This window comes from Phyllostomus discolor, chromosome 9 (genome assembly GCF_004126475.2).
Source record: "Phyllostomus discolor isolate MPI-MPIP mPhyDis1 chromosome 9, mPhyDis1.pri.v3, whole genome shotgun sequence".
In the NCBI taxonomy this organism is placed as follows: domain Eukaryota; kingdom Metazoa; phylum Chordata; class Mammalia; order Chiroptera; family Phyllostomidae; genus Phyllostomus; species Phyllostomus discolor.
Window position 1 is genome coordinate 13,735,399 of NC_040911.2, and position 23,995 is coordinate 13,759,393.

The 23,995-nt window shown below is 44.5% G+C and overlaps 1 protein-coding gene across 3 annotated transcripts in view; it reads left to right on the top strand.

The window, feature by feature from the left end:
• CCDC68 (coiled-coil domain containing 68) overlaps positions 1-23,831 on the top strand; it is a 43,652-nt gene extending 19,821 nt beyond the window's left edge. For all 3 annotated transcript variants that reach the window (XM_028524681.2, XM_036010191.1, XM_036010192.1), the window contains exons 6-13: positions 65-205; positions 1,715-1,840; positions 3,455-3,583; positions 8,240-8,322; positions 15,331-15,436; positions 16,685-16,768; positions 18,814-18,890; positions 22,435-23,831. In XM_028524681.2, the coding sequence (XP_028380482.1) occupies positions 65-205; positions 1,715-1,840; positions 3,455-3,583; positions 8,240-8,322; positions 15,331-15,436; positions 16,685-16,768; positions 18,814-18,890; positions 22,435-22,492 (804 nt within the window). In that variant the 3' untranslated portion in view covers positions 22,493-23,831. The remainder of the gene's footprint in view (positions 1-64; positions 206-1,714; positions 1,841-3,454; positions 3,584-8,239; positions 8,323-15,330; positions 15,437-16,684; positions 16,769-18,813; positions 18,891-22,434) is intronic.
• Positions 23,832-23,995: the final 164 nt, after the last annotated feature.

The window sequence follows — 23,995 nt, forward strand, 5'->3', positions numbered from 1 at the left end:
TGTTGCCGGTGCTTGTAGAGGAAAGGGAAGTCGGGGCTGTGATTTTCATGCTTGTTCATTTCAGTGCTGTCGAAACATTCAGAACGGCTCTGACTCTGCGGTGGACCCCTTGTGCTGCGATCTGAATCTGCTCATGGAAAGGATGAAAGGCAAAGACCTGCAGCTCTTAGAAATGAACAAAGAGAATGAAGTGTTGAAAATCAAGGTATGACCATAAGGAGCCGCCATTAATTTTGTAGTTCAAGCCTTTGACCCAATAGAGGATTTCTGTGGGTCCGTGAAAGCAGACACCCACACGTCCGTAGAGCCGCACCTCTGCTCGCACACGCAGAGAAGTGCTCTACGCTTCATAGAGTCAAGCACTCTCACTGTTTTATTTGGGAGCCTACGTTCACTATTAAAAAGATCTTACAAAAGTTCAACAATGACAAAGTTTAAGTTGTGCCAGTCGAAAAATTTCTAGAGATATGCTGTACAGGATAGTTCCTCTACTTAATACTATATTGGACACTTGAAAATTTGTTAAGAGAGTTGGGCTCCTGTGAAGTGTTCTTACTGTGATATATTTTTTAAAAGTCTTCACATATTTAATAAATATTAATTAGAGGATTCATAGTCATATGTATTTTGTCTAATGTATTGTTGGATGCTTTATATTTTCCTTTTTATTAACATTATATATTATATACACATTATATTATATAGACACATATAGTATATAGTCATATACTATATATTATATATAACATGCCTTGTATTTACACAATGTATTATATATGTACAGTCCTGCATGATTGTCTTGGTACGTAAATCTTTGCAGCCATCCTTGATTATTTCTTTAGGTTAAATTCTCATAAGATTCAGGACACTTTAGATTTATTGTCCTTAATACTCCAGTCTTGTCTATTTCAAGCACTGCTATTTCAGGAAAATACATCTTCCAGTGCTGCCATGGACATTGATGATGAAATGTTCTCAAATGAGGGGCACTGTTACCTGGGAGCCCTGCCTTATGAGGCTCCCCCTCCCCAGTTCTTGTCTTGCTCACCAGAGATGGATTCATTCAAGAGATGATATGAAACACACTTGTTTCATTTATGAAACACACTTGAGCACGAAGCTGCAAGTGGGCACCCAGTTCGTCGGGGTGCCCTGACTATTGGGGTTGTATGGGTTTGATGCTGGTAGCCAGCTTCTAGTTCCCCCCTGGCCTTCTCCAGACCTTGGGATTAACACGCAGTTTCAAAGGCTTTCTTTCCCAGACCGTGGAGATGATACACGCAGAATTTCAAAGGCTCCCCTCCTCCTACACTATCATGGTTTTTCTTGTGATTTGCGGAACACCTGGCAATCTTACCCGGCCAGGCTCAGGACAGCTGAACTAATGGGTGAGACACGTCTCCCTCCCCCTCCCTGTCTTGGTTCGCTCTCTATCCTGCCCAACTGGCACCGTGGAACCCTCTGAAGGGCGAGGTCTGTACACGCAGGGCCCCGATGTGCCTGGAGCTCTGGTCTGGGGCTTCTCGGTTTACACGTTCCTCCTCCTAGTTAACAGCGTCTGTCCTGCTGTCCGTTGTCCACGTCCACGAGGGCGCAAAGGGGACAATCACAGCCTCTGTGTCTTTCATTGCTCGTCAACCTGCTCTGCCTTAAACCCTTTTCACGGTAAATGTCAAGACAGGCACAGTGACCTTTTTTTTTCTGTTCTCCCCAGCTGGAAGCCTCCAGAGAAGCCGGGGCAGCGGTCCTGAGGAACGTGGCCCAGAGGCTCTTTGAGATCTACGAAACGCAGTCTGAAGACGTGAAAAAGAAGCACGAGGAGAGTAAACTCTCTCTCCAGGTACCGAGCTAGCGACTTGTCTGCTGGAAGCCTGCCCCCCAGCCCGTCCCAGCCCTCTCTGTTTGAGGGGTCAGAGGTGAAACGAGGGATGGCCACGTGACTTGGCGAGCCCTGGGAAGGGCAGGAAACCTCTCAGGGCCTGTCTGCCCCCGACCCCTGCTTAGCCAGCACCCAGGTGTGGCCACGCCACTGTGGTAGCACCCTCGCCCAGAGCCCTGCCGAGCACAGGTGGCAAGTGGGCCAGGCCACCCTGCCTAGAAGTCACGGCTGTCCCAGGGGTCTCCGGCCAGTGCCTTGTCTTCTGCTTCTGCCTTTGACTGAGTAGCTGCCCGAGGTTGCATTGCTCCACCTCGCTGGACCTGGATTTCCTTGTGTCTAGAATGAAAGAGTTGGGCTAGATAAATACGGTTTCTAAATATATTTCTCCCTAGAATACATCTCTCAGATTAAACAAACAAAAAACACATGTGCATGTAACATACCTACTTTAACATATATTAAAATGGTACATTTCATATTTTAACATAATTACAATATAAAAACATAAGTGTGTATATACAGGTATACATGTGTATATCTACAATATATATGGCATGCCCATATATTTTGTTTGTTTTTAAATTTGAACAACAAACACATATATTTTGTTTGTTCTTAAATTTGAAGTATATATCCTAGGGCCAATAAATGTGCATCTGAAGAATGTATTCTAGGACTAGAAAAGAAAAAATGTGCATGTGTGTGCACCAAATTGGGAAACCCATCCGTGCTGGGCTGGGGTGCCTGGGTCTCCGCCAGCTCACGCCCTACAAAAACACAGTGGGGAGCACAGTGGGGAATCTGCCTTCCTGCTACATCTGCGGGAGCTCTGGTCACAGGCTCCCGGGCATGCCGGGTGCCATAAGGCACCTGAGGGAAGCGAGCAGGCTGGTGGGGAGCCCGGGGCTGAGTGAGCGGGGAGCCTGGGGGAGGGGGGTGCCCATGTCCCTGCCCACGGGGCTCAGCCCCGGCCTGGGGTTGCCTGGCAGGGATGCCCACCTGCTGTTTCAAGGGAAGCCAGATGCGTGCATGCTCAAATTCTTAAATACACACGCACATGTGAGTGTGTGTGTCAGTTAGAAGTCAGCTGAAACAGGCCCAGATGTGGCCGTGGGCTGCCGGTGAAGCTGGTCTCGGCACAACTGCTACCGGCCTGTATACAGCAGAGGTAATTATTCTGCTTTTATGGCCCTTTGGATTAAAAGAAAAATATTTTTTTCTGAAACATACAAGATTTTATTTTTGTTCTAGACAAGTTTTGTGAAGAAAAGGTCAAAAATGTTGCTTTTCTTAAATCCATGTCTCTCTCTCTCTCATGCTAGGCCAGCTAGAGTGCTTTATGGCAACAAATGTAAATATTCTAGGGATAAAATTTATATATTATTAATTCCCCATTAAATTGATGGCGTGTGTAGTCCACCAGGTTTACTTGGAAGTAAACACTGAATTCAGAAAGAAACTCTACAACAAGTGTGAATTATTAATTCTGGGGGTTACTCAGAAAATTATAGAAGAAGGTTATATCTGTACAGGTTTAATAAATTCATAGACTGACAACTGTTTTTCTGACCACAGGTTAACAAACTGGAAAAAGAACAGGAACTGCAACAACAGCTTGAAAATCTGAACCAAGCTGCAGAAAAACTTGAAGAGAAGCATAATCAAATCACAGCGTTGGAGAACCTTGTTCAGAGGATGGAAAAGGTAAGGCCGGGAGAACAAAAGGGATTTCATCCTGCCATTAAAAAAACAAAACAAAACACTGAGATAAATAAGGTAACACGAAGGAGCAGTTCTTTTTGCAACTCTTAAAACTTGAGGAAGTACTCAGGGAGGTCAATAGTTCCTTTCCTGACACATAGCATATGTTCTGCACCGATGGGAATTGACCTTCACAAATACAAATGCTGACGTCATCACTGCCTGTCACTTTCTCCTTTTAATGCATGTGCGATTGAGAAAGGGGGGCCAGGAGAGGCTGTGAATGGAGACAGAGGAGGTGACCACAGAGTCTGACTGTTCCTCGTCATGATCTAGTGGGTGGGTCCCGGTAGTCACAGCGTTTTTGTGTGTTAGAGTCAACCAGGTGCCTGCCTCGGGCCACCCGTGCCCACTTTGGGTTTGTGAAAGGCTGTGGCTCAACCAGGGCAGAGAGAGCTCTCACATCAGAAAAGACATTCTGTAAAATTGGAACTTTCAAAACAGGATTTAGAGAAAGTATTTGATAATAATGGGAAAGACACATATTAAAAGCTATTGCAGTGCTCCTAAATTCAAGTAGCTCTTACTCCAAATCTATATGAAAAGGGAGCACCTAAATTTAATAATACTTGCCTTAAAAGTTAGAACTCAGACAAATCAAGATATACTGGTTTTATTTTACTAGTAGCAAAACAGACTCATAGAAAATTGGCATCTCTGCATCTGACTTGAGGGCAGATAAGAACATAGGCACTGGCTTCTAGTAAATATTTTCTAGTAACTGTTTAATACTTATTATATTAATCCCTTAATTTGCCTCTGTTCTTCTCTGCCTTGCTTTATTTTATGAATCTTCCTGAGTCACTGCCATTTCAGAAAAAGCCACTTTAAAAACATCCCAATTCAGTGTTCACATTTCTTGATTGATTTTTAAATGTGTCTCAAGAATTTAATTGATAACACGGTGTGTCTGGCTAAATTTGTAATCTTAGTGAAGGTCTCATGAGTAAATCATGGAAATTAAATAAGCCCAACCTTAACTGAATCTAATAACAATACCATACAGGCCCATCTGTGTTGTGCAGTGGGTCGCTCAGTGGTATACTTGAGGCAGAGCCACTGGGCTAGAATGTGCTCAAGTGTGACTGTTTACGGTTATGATGTTTTGGAGAAGTTGCAATATTTGGATGACTATTCTGTAGTGTTAAAATATTTATCACGTCATAAATAGTTGAACCAACTAAGACGCACCAAGAATGCTTGCCTTAGGAAAGAAAGACAATTGTGGAATGCAAATAGAGTTGTTTAACCAAACAGCTTGATTAGCCGGTTTGACATTTAAATGGAGACTCGCAGTCACCTCAAATCCAGCAACCCTGGGTCCGGTTTGCAGCCAGCTGGTGGCCCCCGAATATTAACAAAAGAACATTGGAATACACGTTTATTTCCTAGAAACCCCAGGGAATCTGTATTTCATGTGAGTCAGTGTCAGAAAGCTGGGATACCCTAGGGCTGCTTAGGAATGCTGCTGCTCTCCTGAAGACAGGGGAGGTACCCCAGCAAAGATGAGGTGGCTCGGATACTGGCAGATTATTTTTTGACAAGCGGTGAGCGAGCATTTGTCTTGCTATTGACCCATCATGGTGGGCCGTCTCCAGGAGCCCTATGATAGAGTGGGCAGACAAGGTGCTCCACGGTTCAGCAAGGCCTTGAAGTCACCTTCCAGAGGTCTGGTTCAGTGACTTCTTAAAGTGCAGTCTATTGGGATATCTGGGAGGCAGGGATAGGTGGGGAGGGAGTGGAAGGGCAATGTGCAGAAATTTTTTAAAAAGATATTTAGCTCAAAGGTACTTTATGTTTATAAAACAAAGATTCGAATAAATGAACCTTTAAGATGCAAGGCGGGGCAACAGCCTCTTGGTTTAAGGAGATTCTGAGACCAGAGGCTGTGATGGAGGTTTTCTCTGGTGCAGAGCGAGTGTCAGACAGAGGGAAGGGGGTGCTGAGACTTTTGTGCTGATAGGAAGAAGACAAGAGTTCAACAAGGAAACGAAAATTTAAAAATGAACACACACAACAAAGGTTGATAAATACGGCCCTGGTAGCGGGTGTCCCCCTGGAGAAGGATTCATTTTCTGCTCACCAGTAAATAGCCATTAGTGGCATGAGGTCTGGTAATGAACACATTACTTAAACCTTCACCATCTGTCCCACTTCAATCAGGAATGCGGCGAGAATGAATTCCATAAACACAGCGATAAGCCAGCAAAAACGCCCAGTAAGAGCCTTTTTAATACGGCATATGTTCTTTTGCAAGCAGTGCAATTCAGTTGCATCGTATTTGTTTTCTAGTGTCATTGATTTAGCCCTATTAGACTTTTGGAGCTCAATGGCGCTTTTGAAATTGCCTAGTTCCCCATCATCATTTTATAAATGAGGACAGGGCTAACAATGACCCGCTCCACAGTCGCCAGTTGCCAGTTTACAATCCTTTCCATTATTCCCCTGTCTTCTTTGATGATGGATAAAAATGGCATCCTTGGTTCCTAGGTCATTGAGATGCTAACATTCGGCCATGATTTGAATTGGTGTCTGCCCTATTCTGATCAGTAGGGCCAGGGATGCTTCCGCTCCCCAGAGGTGTGGTTTGGGAAGAATGCATTGCCCATTGGGTGGCGCTGTGAACCCCTTTACCTTCCTGGAAGGCACTGTCCCTGAGATGCAGGTCTAGCGTGATTTTCTGTGTTGCCAAAGAGGAAGCGTTCAGACCCCCCAGCAAGGCAGAACACTGACATGCCCAACTTTCTGGCCTGCTTGCACGTGGTTCTGAAGATCCACCATTCGAGAGTAAGTCCATTAAGAAGGATGCTTGTTCAGCATCCTTTTCCTCCTTACAAATTCAAAATACATTATCGGTGATGTGTTTCCATAATAAGCTTACAAGGCATATATCTGTGATCCCTCAGAAATAATTTGACCACAACTAGGGCTATCCTGGAAGAACTCCTATTATGTGACAATCACGCTACAGAACAATTTTTGAAAAAGTATAAATGTTAAAAGTAACAGCACATAAGATATGACATGCTTGGCACCTTCAAACTTTCATATGTTGAGATCCTAATATGTTCCAGATAAGTCTGCAGGCCTTCCACATATATTATCTTCAAGCCTCCCAGCTTTCAGTATAGGAGTTGTATTCCCATCTTATTCGTGTCCCAAGAGTCGAAACCATGACTCATGCAAATATAGAATAAGTACATGTCAGCTGTTCAGATCATGAATTCATGAGGGAACCAGTAAAATGGTAAAACTGATGTAAATGCACTATTTTGAGAGACAGTGCCCAGGGAGAGAGGACCAGGGGGGTTGCATTTGCAGAGGGGCGGAGGGAGGCCGGAGACGTTTCACTGAGCAGCCTACGTGTCATGTGGAAAAACGGGACATAGGATAGGGTTACCAGGTTAGATCCCTCGCTGGTTAACATGCCTGAAGGCAATTAATCCATAACCTTTGGGATTGTCTTTTCAAAGCGACAGACATCTATAAATTAACACTCAACTTCAGAGCCTTGGCTCTAATCAAGTTATAAATAATGAAAATCAAACGCAGGGAAATGCTCCAAGAGCATTAAATAATCCCGGGTTGGATTATTAAACGGTGACCCAATATGACATTAAAACCACATGCTTTGTATTACTTTGATTTCAGAGTTTGGGTTGCTTTTCACTAACAGCAAGAAGGCCCAGAGTGATGAAAGCTTTGGCAGAAAGTGTACAGCCACAGAGTTTCCAAACCGGCTCGGTACTTGTCCAGGGTTGTTCCAATGTTTTGGCTGTGCAGCCTTGCCTTGTATTCCACCCACAGGAACGCTGCAGCAGCCATGAAGTTAAACAGCAATGCAAAACAAATATTTTTTTACCATCAAATATAAACAAGAACACAGTCATCCCAGTTTGGCTTGTCATGGAAGAGTCTCTTTTCCTTTGGGATGGAAAGAGTTTGGCTTAATGACATTAAGGCTTATTCTTTCTCAGTGTCATTTCTCTTACATCCTAATTAGGAAGAGACTTTATCATTTGTGACCTGGACCCTTCACTAAAAATGTAGTTACTGCTTTTCTACTGTGTGAGCAGGTAGGCGTCATGTTGAGGGCAATAGTGTCCTTGGATCCCGAGATCTCCTGCCACTGCGATGGCGGGAGAGCCAGTGCCGAGAGGTGCAGTGGCAGCAGGGGCCGAGGGGTCGAGTTTCGGGTGGGATGGAGAGAGGCAGGGGACCTTTCACTGAGCAGGCCCTGAGTCAGCAGTGCGCTAGAGGAGGAGCAAAAGCTGTCCGGGCAGGAGGGGAGAGTAAAGACGGCCAGCGAAGACCATCTGACGTTGAGCTACCTGGAAACTACACAGGGGAGGCTTTACTGGGGCTGGTTGTAACAGCCCCGCATGAAGTTACCTCTTTAGCTCAAGATGTATTTCTGTGATGGCAAGGAGCATCTTTTGTGAACAGTTTGCAGGAATGTCTTACCACATACACACATATTGAGAGAGAGAGAGAGAGAGAAGGAGAAAGGAGAGGAGAAAGGAGGGGAGGGGAGGGGAGGGGAAAGGAGAGAGAAAGAAAGAAAGGAATAAGCAAAAATTGTGTCTTATTTTCTCCTAGGAAAAGAGCACACTGCTAGAAAGAAAACTGTCTTTGGAAAGCAAGCTGATGCACCTCAAATCCAGCACTACGCATGTGAAAAGGTTTGTGGTTCTACCTCTAAGTAATGGCAGTTCCTGGTATCGTTTTTCTCCACAGGTACAGAAGGTCTGTAAGTACAGGAATGGGGAGAACCCTTAGCATCAACAGTTGTGTGCCTCCCCTTCCCCACCCACTGAGGAAGCGGGGAGGGGCGGGGTTCACAGGGGCTCAGGGAAACTGGTGGGCAGGTCAGTCCTTCTGAAGGTTGAGGACAGCCCCAGAGGGTGAACTGCTAAGCGTTCCGTAGCGCTTCACATGTCTGTAGGGGATGAAAGAAATGCTGGGGAAGACACCCATAGGTCTTTAGAATTACCTACATATAACTTAATTCTAAGTAAATCTTTCACTTATGTTATTTTTTTTCTTAAATAGAAGACTTTCACACTATAAAACTCCAGGCCGGTACAGTGAGCCTTCCATTAAGAGTCCAGACAGTCTGAGTTTGATTTTTTTCTTAAAACATGATTTTTTTTACTGATAATAGGGTTTTTTGTTAGTCTTTGGGCCAAAAAACTATAGCCATTTTTAAAACCAAACTGATCTATTCTTCTTGCTCTATCATATAGGAGCAATGGTTATGAAAAATTGCCCGAAAGTTCTTAAGGAGGTTTTAGAAATATCTGGAGGGAGATGGGTGTTTTGTGTTTACAAAATAGCATTTGAACATCCAGGCTTAGGCAACTTCCATAGATTTGTGAGTATCAAAGGTATTCATCTTACTGCTTCTTCTGAGCTGGTAGTCACTTCTGTAAGAGATAAGGCCATGAAATCAGTGTGAATCAGCCTCTTCCAGTCTGAGCAGTAGGGACTTGGCTAAGCCACCACACCTGAAGGTCACTCTGCTAGGTTCAGCCTGGAGAGATGGGGCCATAAAGAGCCTGTGCCTTTGGGAACATGGGGGCTGCCCTTTGGCCCCCGATTCGGTTTTTAGAAGCCAGAGTATTTGCTGCTCCCGTTCAGTCACGAGCACGCGCAGTTTCGCTCTTCTCTTGTTCTTCCTCTGTGAGTCATTAACTTTCCCCCCGTTTCCACCAGCTGGTTTGTAGTCTCTGTGTTTTCCTTTCAGACTCCAGAGAAGGAGATGGGCCTCATACTCCTTCCTGGACTGGGTGGGTCGATCATGTTGAACAACCAATAACCTTGGGCAGGGACGCACACCCAGTCCCGTGGGCGTCCTCTCCTGCGTCCCCAGCAGAGGCGGTGGGCACTGCCACCCAGCCTCCCTTGGGCGGAGACGGTGGATTTGGCAGGCGTCACGACTTTCTCCAATGCCGTTGGCTTCATTCTGCCATTTTGATGAAATGATTCAGTAGGTTCTAACCTGACGCTTCTAATGTTAAAAAACACCTCTAGGGAGTGATATAACTCAACTTTTGTAATTCGGAAGAAAATGGCAGGTTTCTTTCTTACATATGGATATGTATTTATCCTAATGTATTATGCTGATCCTCACAGTTCCCACCACTGCTAACTGGCACGTGTAGAGTGCCTTTCCGTTGACAGCATAGCTCTGGGTTCCTTATTCAATTTGATCCTTCCATCGACCCCTCAGGAAGGGAACAGGGCTCCACATTGGTTAAGCGACTTGTGAAGATCACGCAGCCTGGCCCCTCTGACTGTCATCGCAGAGCCTGGGCTTGTTCTGCGACATAAAAGACCTGGCCATCTTTGTCTCGTTTCTGGAGACCTCTGGAGACCTTTCTCAGGCTGGTTTCCTCGGTCCCCCGTGTGACTACCAGCAGAAGGCAGCCTCCCACTTATCCCTCTGCTCTGTGACAAACACACAGGCCCACTCTGGGTATCCTCTGGGGAAACACCTTCGATGTTTGTAACTATAAGTCGTGTGTTGGGTCCTCCATATGTATTTTTAAGGATAGCAAACTCCTTAGAGGGGAGAAAAGGGTGTCTTGAAGCTGAGGTTGCATGTCAAAGCACATGGTTATTATTTATTTAAATTGTACGTTTACCTGTCATAGCTCGAATGGCTCTCTCAAGCCCTCCATTTAGGGGCCATTGTTATTACTGAAAATAACAATGGAGAAGATTCTGACAGGTGGTAAGAATACATATTCTTGAGCTGTGTTGAAATGTGAACACAACTACTCCTACGTCTTAGCTTATTCTTCCACCTTGATCTTGTGGTTCTAATCCTCAGTTTCCCCCTCTTCCACTGGGCACTCACATTCAGTGACAGCCACCATAACACACCAATAAACATTAGATCCTAAAGAGCAGGCCATCTGAGTCACTGTAGACTCTAGAAGGTTCTCGTATAGCTTCACAGACACGCTAGGATGTGACCAACCTCACTGTCTTCTCTCCTAAGTGGGGATTCCATGGAGAGTCAGTCATATTCCCCATGCCCGGGGAAGGCATAATGCGCACAGAAGCGGTAGCATCTTAGGACAGCCACACAGTTCTACTACTGCTTTCATGGTGTTCTTGTACCTCGGTACCTACCCCTTTTCATTTCTTCTGGAATTTTCATTCCTGTAAACATCATAATGCAATAATCCCTGGTAACAAGTGCACCCTGCGAACACTGGAAAGGGCTGTGTTCCAGGATTGTGTGAGTATGGCCATCCTCATGCTGTCCATCCCCTTTATAATGCCATCTTCATGTCCTCGGAGTGCTCAGAAAATGTGAGGTTGTTTATTAAAACTCCGTAAGTATAACATGGTTCATTAAATGGGAAAGAAGTTAGACGATGAAGTCAGGAAGAGAGAAGAACGGGCACATCACGAGGCTGGCCCACAGAACTCTACCATGAGGTGCCATGTACCTGCTAAGTCTAAGTCAACCACTCAGTTTTACGTTGTCTGGCAGGCAGTGCAAAGAAGAAATTATGACTGGTTTCGTGGTTTACGATATCCATTTGACTCAAGACAGTCAGTCCTTTGGGAGAAGTCCAGTTCTTTTTAATATATCTGGAAGGCCAGAGAACAAATTGTCCAGGTTATGCTCATAACGAGAGCCCTGAAGAATGTCTTCCACTGAATCCTTATAATACACACGGAAGCTACACCTCGGGAAACCCTTTGAAAAAGGATTGTGCAATGCCCATCAAAGTCATTACAACTGAGGGACAGCGGGCAGTGTGGCCAGGCTCGGTAATGCTACCCTCTGATGGTGTCAGTTAGCCCAAAGGTAGGTTGTAAAGTGCCCTGACGAGTGGATGGAGAGACAGTCCTCCGCGAACACAGTCTTCTTTGATCAGATCTTTGCCTGCCATTGGCCAGAGGAGGGATCGAGTGTATGCCCCTTGCCAAGTACAGGCTCCATGATCATCCTGTGTTACTAGCTACAGGTAAAGCCACTCATTTGCACATTTCTGCAAGTAAAGGTAGGATTGGCTTTCTTTATTGAACACTAAGGAATCTAACAGGAAGAATTCCAGTAATGGCTCCCTGTTCACTCTCTCTGTGGATAGAAGGAAGACAGGACCCTCAACCCTTTCTTTGGAAGGCCAAGATTTTCCTCTTTGGAGGCGAGGGAAGCAGATTTTTTTGTCTGCCACATGGGTATTTCCAGGCTTTGGACTTTTCCAGCTCCAAGTCTGGGAACTGTGAGGCAAACAGAAATCTCGGGAAAGTCACCATTGCGTTGTTCTTGGACTCCAAGACCCCTGGCCAGTCTCCCTTCTCCTCGCCACTTTCCAGAGTCTTCTTTTGTCTGTTTAGACATCATCTTCATGTTCATGGGAATCATAGGGAAAAATACATCTTTTACATCTTCCCGGAAGAAGTCACTAAATTCTATCTTAATTTCAACATTTACTTTATGTGTATTCTGGGAGACAAAGCACGAATCCTAGATAAAGACCTTTGTTAGAAGAGCTTGTTCTCTTCCAGGCCTGGCCCTTGTTACATTTTCTGCCAGCCATTCTCTTTAGTACTTCTTTGTTAAGACTGAGCGCTTTCACTGAAAGATAAATAGCAAAGATTAAAGGGCGTTCTAATAGCAGCTTATTGAGGTACAGTCTCATAGTCAGAGGCCGTAAATGGATGATGAGGTTTCATATTTATTCAACAATCCTGAGAGAGATTTGCTGCCACTTCCTCTAGTCGCTGTCTAGTATACTATCGCAGCTAAGTCTGAGAGCCCGTGTTTTCAAGAGGGTTTCTATAAATACTTCTCTCCCATCCTGAGACCTGTTTCAGGTTTCCACTTATTTACGGTGACTTTTATGCTAATACTCTCATGGAATACACAGGGAAATTTCCTGAGCTTTGTATTTGGGGATCATAATATCTACCCTTTTCCCCGCCCCACTATCCTAAAACCACGTGTTTCCCTTCGGTTCTCGAGTGCTGGGTCGTCACAGGACACAGATCATTTTGTATACCTGCCTTTAACATTTTTGTGAAATTTTTATTTTTTATCAATTTATGAATTTAAGAACATTTTGTGAATATTTCCGAGCTGGCCTGCCTCGGCAAAGCACTCTGAGTTCTTTCTCATTATTCCCCGGCGAAGCTCTCAGTCTGCACTCCTTTCTTCCTTTCCCTCCTCCCCGGAGCAGTGATTAGTCTCGGCACCTGCTGCGGGTCACATTTCTGTTGGCTTTCTGTGCTGTTTGGATCCTTAGGTCTTCAGCTCACCTTTGTTGTGAAGTGTTTCTTCACGTCAATTTCTAATTTTTCTACTGGGATGCCTGTTTTGCTGGTTTATAGATGTTCCGTGTGTATTATGGCTGCTGTGTCTTTATCAGTCATTGGTGTTACCAGTGTTCTGAGGTTCTCCCATTCACGCTTATTTGATGACTACAAGTTTTTAATTTTGTCTGGTCAAACTTATCAATATTTCCCTTTGTGGTTAATACTGCTTTATTTCTGCCTTTAAAAAAAAAACTCTTTATTCCAAATTCACGAAGATGTTCTTCTGCATTGTCTTCTGAAAGTCTTTGCATCTCCAGTTGTATTCAGAATCTACAGGGGATTTTTCTTTATTATATGGTGAGGAAAAGATAAATTTTTTTCCTTTTTTTATATGAATATCCAGTTTTTTCAGTACCATTTGTGAAAAGACCATTCTTTTTATTACATTCTGCAAAATCATCTTTGATATAAATCAAGTCTATCAGCCTATTTCTGTGATATATCGGTACATGTAAGATAAAAGTGGCATAGGCATAGCGTAATTTGCTTAATCAGTCTTCTACTGATATCATTAGATTGTTTTAACTTTTTGTGCTGTGATCAATAATGAGCTATATTTTACATGTGTTTTGTGACATATATTATGTAATCATACAGTGTTTTTATAGTATAATTTATTTAATTTCATAGGATAAATTGTAGTGGTTACCATATATCATTTGTACTTATGCAAGGGTTTCTATGGTTTTATAGAAATTAATGTTTTTCTACAGTAAAACAAACTCTTTTTTTTAAGATTTTATTCATTTATTTTTAGAGAGGGAAGGGATGGAGATAGAGAGAGAGAGAGAGAGAAACGTCAATGTGCGGTTGCTGGGGGTTATGGCCTGCAACCCAGGCATGTACCCTGGCTGGGAATCGAACCTGGGACACTTTGATTCCCAGCCCGTGCTCAATCCAATGAGCTACGCCAGCCAGGGCTTAAAACAAACTCTTTTTAAAGCCTCCTCATGCAAAACCAAAAGAGGAAAAGAGTTAAAAGACTTTGATATTGCAACTTGGCCAAGTTCATTACTAAAGCTATTGAGACAACTCTGGGGTTTAGTGTTGTGTCACTCAGAGCACTGGGGGCGTGGTCTGCAGACCAGCAGAATCATTGGCAGCACCCGGAGCATGCTGGGGACGCAGAGTCTCCAGCCCTACCCCTGCCTCCTGGGTCAGAATATGCATTTTAACAAGATGCCCAATGACTTAATAAGATCCTTGATGCATATTAAGGCTGAGAAGCAATTTTTGGTGCATGATGTGAGACAAATGGACACTTTATTTTTTTCTAATGAGAACATGCTCGGTAGAGTCACGTGGATTTCCGTGACCTTTGTAATATTTGAGAGGCTATGAAAATCAGAATTGTGATTGCATTGGATGCTGGCAACTAATTGTAAAACCTTAATAAGTGAAAATAATAGTAATGTATTACTTTGTAAAAAGCTCATTTTCCAAAAGTACATTCACGTTACCTTTTATGTCTACATAGTACAATCTTGTAGAGTAGAAGAGGTAGGAATTCTTATACCTGTTATACTGAGGTTGAGAAATGTGTGTGACTTCGAAGTCTCAGTGCTCCCAGGTATGGTGGTCTTGACGCCACGCGTGTTGACTCATCGCTCAAATAATATTGATGAGAAGAGAAATATTCAAAAGCCATACAATCAATTTTAGTTACCTAAACAGAACTTTAGGCAAGTATGAATAACCCAGATTCAAACTTCACCCATCTTTTTTCTCAGTGGCTGCTGTACACTAAAAATATTATCTGGAATTTAATTCCCTCCCCTTTTTTCCCCTTGCCCTACTTTCAGGTAGCAGAATTACCAAAAGTAGGAAGCCAAAAAAATAAAAAGGCAAACACAGGCATTTCATAATATACACCAACTCTGTATCATTGGAAATCGGTTCTGATATAGATGTAAAGTCTCCATCCCCATTCCCATGTTCTGACCCTGCTGTCCTCCCTAAATTCTGTGTATTCTGATGGGTGCTGGGTCTGTGGGTGTTCACAGTGAAGGCAGATTAGAAATGCGAGCGCTTCGCCTGGCTCAGTACAATTTGGCTCAACCACCTGCTGGAGGGAGGAGAGTCCCAAGCAGCCAGAAAGGAGCTTTTGACATGAATTGACACTCAAGTTACATCGGAGCTAATCAGAGGCTGCCTCGTGGCTGTTTGTCTTCAGTGTGTGTTGTATGGCACGTGGGGCCCTGGGCATCTTACTCACAGGCTGCCCTGTAGCAGGGTGGCAAGTGACGAGAACCTGGTGGCACCACTACAAAAACAAAGCAAAACAAACAAACAGAAACAGCATATGATGCATTAGTGAATGTTTTACTCTCGTTTCTCCTTTGCCTTTCCAGTTGCCAGGATCTTCAGAAGGAGATCTCCCTTCTCCAGGAGCAGATCTCGCATCTGCAGTTCGTGATTCACTCCCAGCACCAGAACCTGCGCCGAGTCATCCAGGAGGTCAGGTTCTCTGGTAGATGGTCAGGTTGCAGCCCGAAGACCAAGTACAGGCGGCCGGCCTGGGCTTGGCAAGCAGCGAGGTCCTCCTCCCCACGGACAGTTCCTTTGAGTTCCCGTCCAACAGGGCTGTTTCCAAAGCCCTCTTGTGTCTGTCATGCTGACACCTGGAGTGTTCGCAGTGCAGGAGCTGGGGAAACTAGTGTGTCTAACTGCTCTTCAGATGTCTCCGTGACTTTTAAGGAGTGTCCTCAGCCAGATAGTGGGCACGATTCATTAGAGGATTTTGTCAATTTGGAGACTCAGCCAAGTTTCTTCATCAGTTTCCTGTAAATTGACTGAGGAGGAGTATTAGAACAGGGGTGTCCTCTGGCCTGTCTTCTCTGGGAGCATCCTGACAAGAGAAGACGTCATTGTATTAACAGCCGGATAGATGGCGGATTGTGCACTCAAACCATTTATGCCAAGATGTATGTCAATCTGGTTTGGGGCATCTGCTTTAGACTTAAAATCCGACTGTCATTTTTTTTTTACTGCCTAATAGTTGTTCCCAAAAGGAATCTTTTTAAATAACTCCAACACCTTCCTGACATAGCATTTGTGCTTGCTGGGCTAGGGCCTCCCCATGAGAATTGACTCATGGAAAGGACTTAGGGGCATCCCGTGTCCTCATTTGACAACTGAGGCCCACAGTAGTTAAATGACAGAGCTGGTGGTGGCAGAGCTGTCCGTAGCATCTACATGTTTCCTCCCTTCCTGCACCTTTCTGAACTGTATCCACCTCCCGGGCTCCACGTTGCCTCTTGGCTGATGCTTTTCTTCCCAAGCGAAGCAGGCTCGCCATAGCATGCCACTGGTTGACCGGCTGTCTGCCTGGGTTGCTTCCCCATGCCACACGGTGACCTTGCATCTTGTCTATTGGCCTGTGTATCTGCAGGATGAAAATGTTATGTGGCTGAGACATAAAAGGATGAGCAATCCTGCTTTCCACAGAGGCACTCCTGCTCATTTGGTCTGAACAGGTTTCCCGAAGATGAAAAGGTTTCACAGTGCTCTCTGCACGCGCCCGTCCCCGGGCGCCAATCTGCCCTGCTCTTCTTTTTGGCCTGCTGGGTCTCCTAGGCTTTGGGATTTCATTTTTTTCTATTGGATCAACATGATATGACCGCAGAAATCTGCACAGTTTCTGATTTAAGTAACCATTCTCTTTGGTCTGACAAGATTTTCCCAACTGTGTTTTCTAATACTTAGATGGAAGGATTAAAAAATAATTTAAAGGAGCAAGATAAAAGAATTGAAAACCTGAAAGAAAAGGTTAATGTGCTGGAAGCCCAGGTAAGCAGAGAATCTGTTGCGTATGTCAGTGTGAGTGTGACTGTGTGAGTGTGTCAGTGTATCTGCGAGCCTGTGTGTGAATGTCTGTGTGTGTGCTTGTGCGTGATGGTCCCCATGGTGACACTGAGTGTGTCTGTGTGTGCATGGCATGTGAGTGTGTCTGTGCATGAGTGTGTGTGACCATGCCCGAGTATTTATCTGTGAGTGCATGTGTGTGTTTGTGTTTATATATGAATGTTTTCTGTAAGTGTGTGTGTGTGTGTGTGTGTGCCTCTTGTATGCATAAGAAATTATAGCTTTGGGGACAGGTGCTCTGTCTGAGTTGTTATTAAAGTGTCAGTATTAAACATTTTATGATGTTATTGAATTATGAATATTAAATACTAATAAATAATTGTTAAAAGTCCATCCTAATTTTCCAGAACACTTGCTGTCTTAGGGAGAGAGATGACATGGACTGGAATTAGGAGCTGGGTCAAAGCCACACCTGTGTGCACTTAGTGCGGGTCAGGTAGCCCATTTGCTGTCCCCAGTCTGGTTTTTTTGCTCTCTGAGGTATCCTCTCTCTTCCTCCAAGCTTTTCCTCTGGGCTCGCTCACTTCAGGAAGCCTCTTGTTGTTTTCTTATTTTTCAGTGTTTTAAAACTTAGCATAAGACTTTATAATTTACTGGGATGAGACATATTTTTCTATCTGCCCACTCTTCCACTTTAACGGGGGAAGCTCTTTTTAGTTTTTCATCTGCTGCCCCGGGGGCTGGCAGTGCCCCCTGCCTTACAGGAAGTGCAGCAAAGCCCCCACTGAGGCCGGGGTCCCTGCAGACCCCACAGCAGCCTCAGCTCCACTTCCTCCTCAGGGCCGCCCCTCCTGTCTTTGTCCAGTGGCAGGTCACTGACTGCCTGGGCCTGGTCACCTTTTCCATGTCAGCCCCCAGCATTTCCACTTCCTGCGCACTGTTGCCCCCATGCTGCCCTGTGCCCTGGGGGACGGAGATGCTCTGACTTCCACTGCAGACCTCGGCCTCTCCGGGGGCTCTGCTGCTCCCAGCACGGACCTCAGAGGGGCCCCATGAGCACACTGCCAGCTCGCCCCACACCATTCCTTTCACCCCTATGTCCTTTCTGCTTCCCCCATCAGAAGAAAAAAATCATAAGAACAGAGAGAGCTTATAAATAGTTTTACATCGTAAGTTTTGTAGCCATTGCCCTGTTCTGCCTCTTCTCCCCTCCCAGAGGACACTGTTGTCTTTCCTCTGGAGGGTGAACTCTTCGAGCCTCGGGCTTTCCTTGGAGTCTCACCTTCGGTGGGTTGCACGGGCCTGTTCGCTCGATAAACACGACACTCACAGCTCTGTCCAGCTGAAAACACGGTGATTGTGGAATAGTTGGCTCCACACTCGTGTCCACTCTGGTGCCCAGTAAGGGCTGCCCAGTGTACATTGGAGGCCTCAGAGTGTGTGACCCGTGTCACCATCGGGCCTCTTCCTTCTAAGGAATGTCCCTAAAGGTATTTTCTCACAGCTTTTCTCACTGACTGGCCTTTTGGCAAATCCTAGTTGATAAAATATTTTTATTGTACCAATTTTGCATAAGTAACATACTCATTCATTCTACACAAATGAGGGCATATGGATAAGCAGCTAGAATAAGAAAATCATGCAAACACACCATCAGTGGGCAATCGCTCAGCCCATTTCATAACCAACTGCCTTTAAGTTTTAAAAACCAGACACTGAGCTGAGTTCTGTACATATTTTTATCTCATTTTAGAACCTGTGAAGAAGAGACTATGATGGTATCTATTGCACAGGTGAAGAAATTGGGCACAGGGAGGTTAAGTGGCTGAATGAGGTCACACAGCTAGGGAGTGTGTGACCTCACAGGTATCAGTGACTCTCGCCTGGCCACATTCTGTGTTCTGATGGAAGGATGAGAACAGCGCGCTTGCTGCCAGGGAGTGACGTAGGGTTGACCAGAAGCAATAAGCATGTGTGGCTGATGCGGGTGCTAGCTATGTGACCTCTGCATATTTTTTTTTCAACTTTAGAATAAAGAACTAAAAACCAAAGTGGCACTTTGGTCTGAAACTCCTAGGACAATGGCGTCTAAGGCCGTGGCTACAAGGTAAAGTCTTTATTCTGCCCCCATGTACCTGCGTGCCTCTGTTGAACCTTCGAGAACCCCACTGGAGGAAGATTCCAGTGTATCTCTGCTTATCTAATCGTTTGTTTGCTGTCTGCTTCTCAGTGTTTCATGACTAGGAACCGTGTTCATCTTGTTCACCACGGAATCCTCAAAGCCTAACATATACATTCTTACTGAATACATGAAGGAATACATTCAGATATCTTTGTCCTCTCCTTTGCTGCAAAACAAGTGCAATCTGGGCTGCAACACTGTCTCCCTACAAAACAGGTCATCTCCTCTCGTGTCCTTGTCCCTGCACTGCTCACATGTTCTGTGCTGTCAATGACTATTTTAATCATGAATTGCATATACTTATTTATATGTCATGTCTGCACTGCAAATCAAAGGGATTGTAATGTCGAGAGGGCAGGAATAGTTTCTTGTGTTTCCCTGTATTTGCTGCATTGCTGAGGACAAGTGCCTTCAATAATTACCTAATAATGAGCGAATCCAGCAATCAATGATAATGACCCACTAAAGCAATGGAAATGATCGTTGGCACCATCGGGCTCACTCTCTAGTGTTCACAGAATCCGAAGTGACAAGTTATAGCAAGAAGAAAAGGCTTGTCCTCAAATCTCCTTTCCATAATACTCTGTGAAATTATTACTGAAAAGAAATCATAGCCTATAATCGCATGAATCTTTTAAAACATGATTAAAAACTTTCTGTTCTAGCAGCTTTTGAATTTCCCAGTCCAGTCGCTCTAGGACAGAAGCCCATTTGCCAAAACTCTCTTCAGCACAGGCCTGTGCTGGGGAATCCACCACTGCGGTTAGTGGCAGGCTAGCACATCGGCCGGTGCATCTCCGCCTTCAGAACTCCCTGCCGCAAGCCTGCTCCCCCTCCCTAGTGACTCCTGCTAGTGAATATCTGTGATCACAGGCGAGAGAGGAAACCGGTGTGAACAAGCCTTCTAACATCCTTGGGCCCCGGGTGCTGCAGTCTCAACTTTTTGGCCACTAGCCCTGCACCTTCTAGTAAAGAAAAGAAAGTGTGCCCTGGCAGTATTAAAGGAGGCGGTGAAATGCTCACATTTCAGAAGCAATGAGAGAAGGAGTCACTTCAAGGGGTGGGAGAGGAGGGAGGGTGAAGAGTTTAGGAGAGAAAGGCAAACAGGACTTTCTAAGGGAAGGGAGGAGGGTCAATTTTTTGCTCCCTTACCAAGGTCGACGTAAGAAACCTCCAAAAATTCTGTAGAGAATTTTTTAGTTTATTTGAGCCACACTAACAACAATTGCTGGGGAGCAAAAGCTCAACGGATTGAGAAGAGGCTCCGGAGAATGGCCGTTATGCAGCTCCTTCTACACAGTCGAATGAAAGCAGGAGACCTAAGGGGGAGCGGGTTACGTGAAACTCACTGGTGGTAGATTAGGGAGGTGGGACGGAAGCAAAGTGGGAATCTCTGACATTGAGTAAAGAATAAGACAGAGACAAATCCTTTTTTGCACTGGTGGATACAGGATAGTTAACAATTAATGGTCAGAGCAAAAAGAGCTGGTATGCAGAACAAGAGACCCGTGAGGGGTTCCATGCCCAGCTCTGATGGGAGATTGTGCCCTGGGTGGGGGGGTCTGGGAAAAGGAACCGACCCTGACATTCCAAAGGTATGTTACTGTAGATGCAAAAAGAAAATAGACCAGCTGAGTTAAGGTAAGGATTGACCTTTGTCAAGGAGGTTACTGCTCTAGGACATGACTACACGCCATGACTCGCTTTTAGTTATAACAGTTTTAACTTTGCACAATTCACATCATCCTGTGGGGTTACTTTCAGCCTCTGAGTTTGTAAGGCCACCACGCAGGCCTCCTCGGAGCTTGTCAGGGTTGTACGTGGCCCCTTTTCTGGCCACACCAGACGCCATTCCTCTTGGGGCGGCGTGGCCAACATCCACTGTTCCGACCCTGGAGGGAATGGACCTAGATGGAAGTTAATTAATGAGCAGCTGCAGTTAATTAGAAGTTAAAGGTCTTTTAGTTTTAAAGATTTCTGTTCTTCCTATGACTTGGGAAAGATCATGTGGAAACATTTTCTAATTGAAATAGGGAAACTGGACTGAATATGCCCTTTGTTTTATGATTTTTGGTAGAAATTGCATTGTTAATAGTATGATGGTAATGACGGTATTCTGGGATGTGGCAGACCCGAGGGTCCACAACCCACTGTGTGTTTTTGGCGTCATGCAGGAGAGAATCAAATTCAAGCCAGCACAGGGTTTAAAGTGAAAGTTTATTAGTGCAGCCTCGAGTTTAGAGTGGAAGAGAGTTTGTTAGTGAAGCAGGAAGGAGAGAAGGCTACTCCGCCAGCAGGCAGCCCCCGCCCAGTGGGACTTACTTCTTTTATTGAGGCTCAGTGCATCGAGGCGCACAGCATTCAGTAAGGGGGAGGGTCCGGGATTTTTCCCAGGTGGCGGCTTCTCGGAAGAGCTGCCCACCATCGGCTGTGTTGTGTTTGTACACTGGCGTTTTGTTTCTGAGTGTGGCCATCGGGGTGTGTCGTCTAGCGTGCTAATGTGTTATGATGAGCGTACGATGAGGCTCGGGGTTACTCCAGGTGAGATTAGTCATCGTGTGGGATTCAGCTAGTGGCCTGCAGGTGCTCAGCCGTAAATCCTGTGGGGCTGGTCTTACTATTTCTAGGATAGTCCTTGTAGCCCTCGTCTGTTACAGCCATGTCACCACATACCCTATCTCAGTGGGAGGTCTCCTGTTTGCACAGTGAAATATGATGAATTGGCTATTTTCAGAATGTAAGCGGTAGTATGTTTTGATAAGTCTGGATTCACCAACATACAATGGAATTATTACTCTAGGGAGAGACTGGAGTTTAAAAGGCAAAAAGATGTACATTTAAAAATTAATCTAGGCAAATCTCATATCAGCCATAGAATCTGTTTCTATGCTATGTCTCACAGTAAGTACCAAAAAACAAGTTTTTTTTCTTTTCCTCAAACATTAGAACATATAGATGTTTCTTGGGTTGAACACCGGAAGAAGTGGCTTGCTGGAGATTGGGGGTCATGTTAGACAACGACAATGACAACAACAAAACACACACATATACACACACATGTGCATGCACATGTGCACGGGGAGGACAGGAGGTCAGGCTGTGTAAAACCCGCAGAATTACAGCATCCCGAGGGAACACGGATGTGTTTCCTGTGTCCGAGTCACTCTGGGGCGTGTCTGCACCAAGCGCGGTGCTCTAGACACGGGCTCTAACTCTCACGTCCCCTCGCACTTCCTCCCTCTTGTCCTCGTACAACTCAGTGAATTAAGTTTAAGGCTGCCACCATATGATTCTCCTTCGTTTCATGGGGAATTACAGCCCATCAATTAACCACCACCTCTTAGATGAAAGCAGTCGCTTCTGATGGGGGGGGTATAGGGTGACGGGGATGGTAATGGTGGTGGTACAGCATTTACATCATTACAGGTTAATGTGCTGGATCTTGATGACTGTGTGGTCTTTTCCACAGCGACCTGAAGACTGAAGGCGACACCCCCTACTTCATGTTGGTTAGGCTACGGAAATGAGCTGCCTGGCTGAAGATCGAATGAGAAAGAACACTACGTGGGTCTTATTTGTTCCTTGAAACACAGTGGAAACTTGCATGTTCGAAATGGCTCAATGCCAGTATTTCATGGAATTCATTATACATCAATGGCTTTGCAGGAAGATGACACTCCAGGAAATCAAACAAATATATATTTGAGGGAAGGAAATCTTTCTTCAGAACTTAATAAATGGGTAAAGAAACCAGGTTCCTTACCCTGATGGAAGATGAATTCTGTTTTTAAGTTTTAAAAACCTGAATCTTTTTTGTAGGTTTTTGCTGAAAGGAGTGGTTTAAGGTTATCAGCTTTGACCTTGTCATAAGTTTCCATTTACTTAAGTAGAAGGAAGAGTTTTTATGTGTATGAATGGATGTTGTATGTCAAAGTTGACTTTTGAATAATAAAAATATCTTACCATGATTTTAAGTTCATCTTCTGACCATTGTTAGAGGAACAGTTATTTTCTACTGAATTATGAGCAGGGGAAGTTTCTTTTTAGCTTATTCTCCAGCACACACAACCCTCCCAAACTGAGAGTCATGGCCAGCTCCCCACACCTGAGGAGCTGGGACTGCAAGTTGGTTGCTAAAGGCACCACCGCCCCCGCCCCAACACACACACACATAAGTACAAAGCAATGCACTTTGTGATTAATTTTCTTTTTCCATAGTCATTATATTATCCAAGTCATGTTGTTAGCTCATACCTCCATAAAAATACATGTGTCATGAGTTCAAAGAGCAGTGGCTGCTGTCTGCAGCCAGGAAGAATTGGACTTCGTGAGTTCAAATCATGTGTCCAGTGCTTTTGTGAAAGCGTGCTTGAATTTGCAACCATGCTTTCATTACAGGTGGAGTTTATGATTGCCATACAGCCGAACTCCGACTTGGAGAAATGCACATAGTGACACTCAGGAAGACAGAAAGCTTGTTGAGTAAAGGAATAAAGGGAGACTTAGCCATCCTACAGGCTGAATTATTTTAGCCTTTTGATCATCCTCTTCAGTGTACAACTACAAACATTTTCTCAGGAAAGATGCTTAAAGCCTTTCAATGCAGAATGTGAAATATCAGTGTTATCTATGAAATATTTAAAGCTATGAACAACTGAGGTGAAGTAGTGGGTTTATAAATTCATCAGAGTACTGTAACCCTTGAAATGTTACATAGCTGGGCAGTAGAAAAATGTACCTTTCACTCAGAGATTATGTAGGTTCCTCTTACCCCTCAATCATTATGCTGGATTATAGTAAATATGAGATTTGTGAATGAACCAGTCTAACTAAGCTAACCACATGGGTGGTTTCCATTAGAAAAATATATTTTAAAGTCAAAAATGGAAAGACACTGTTAGATTTTATTTTGGGTTAACTATATTCACTTTTGATACAGAAGGACAGTTGGACGGAATACAGATAGGACCTTCTCATGGGGTATCCAGGTTCACTTTGGAATGAGTGGCCTTTGGACCTTCTGAGTATAC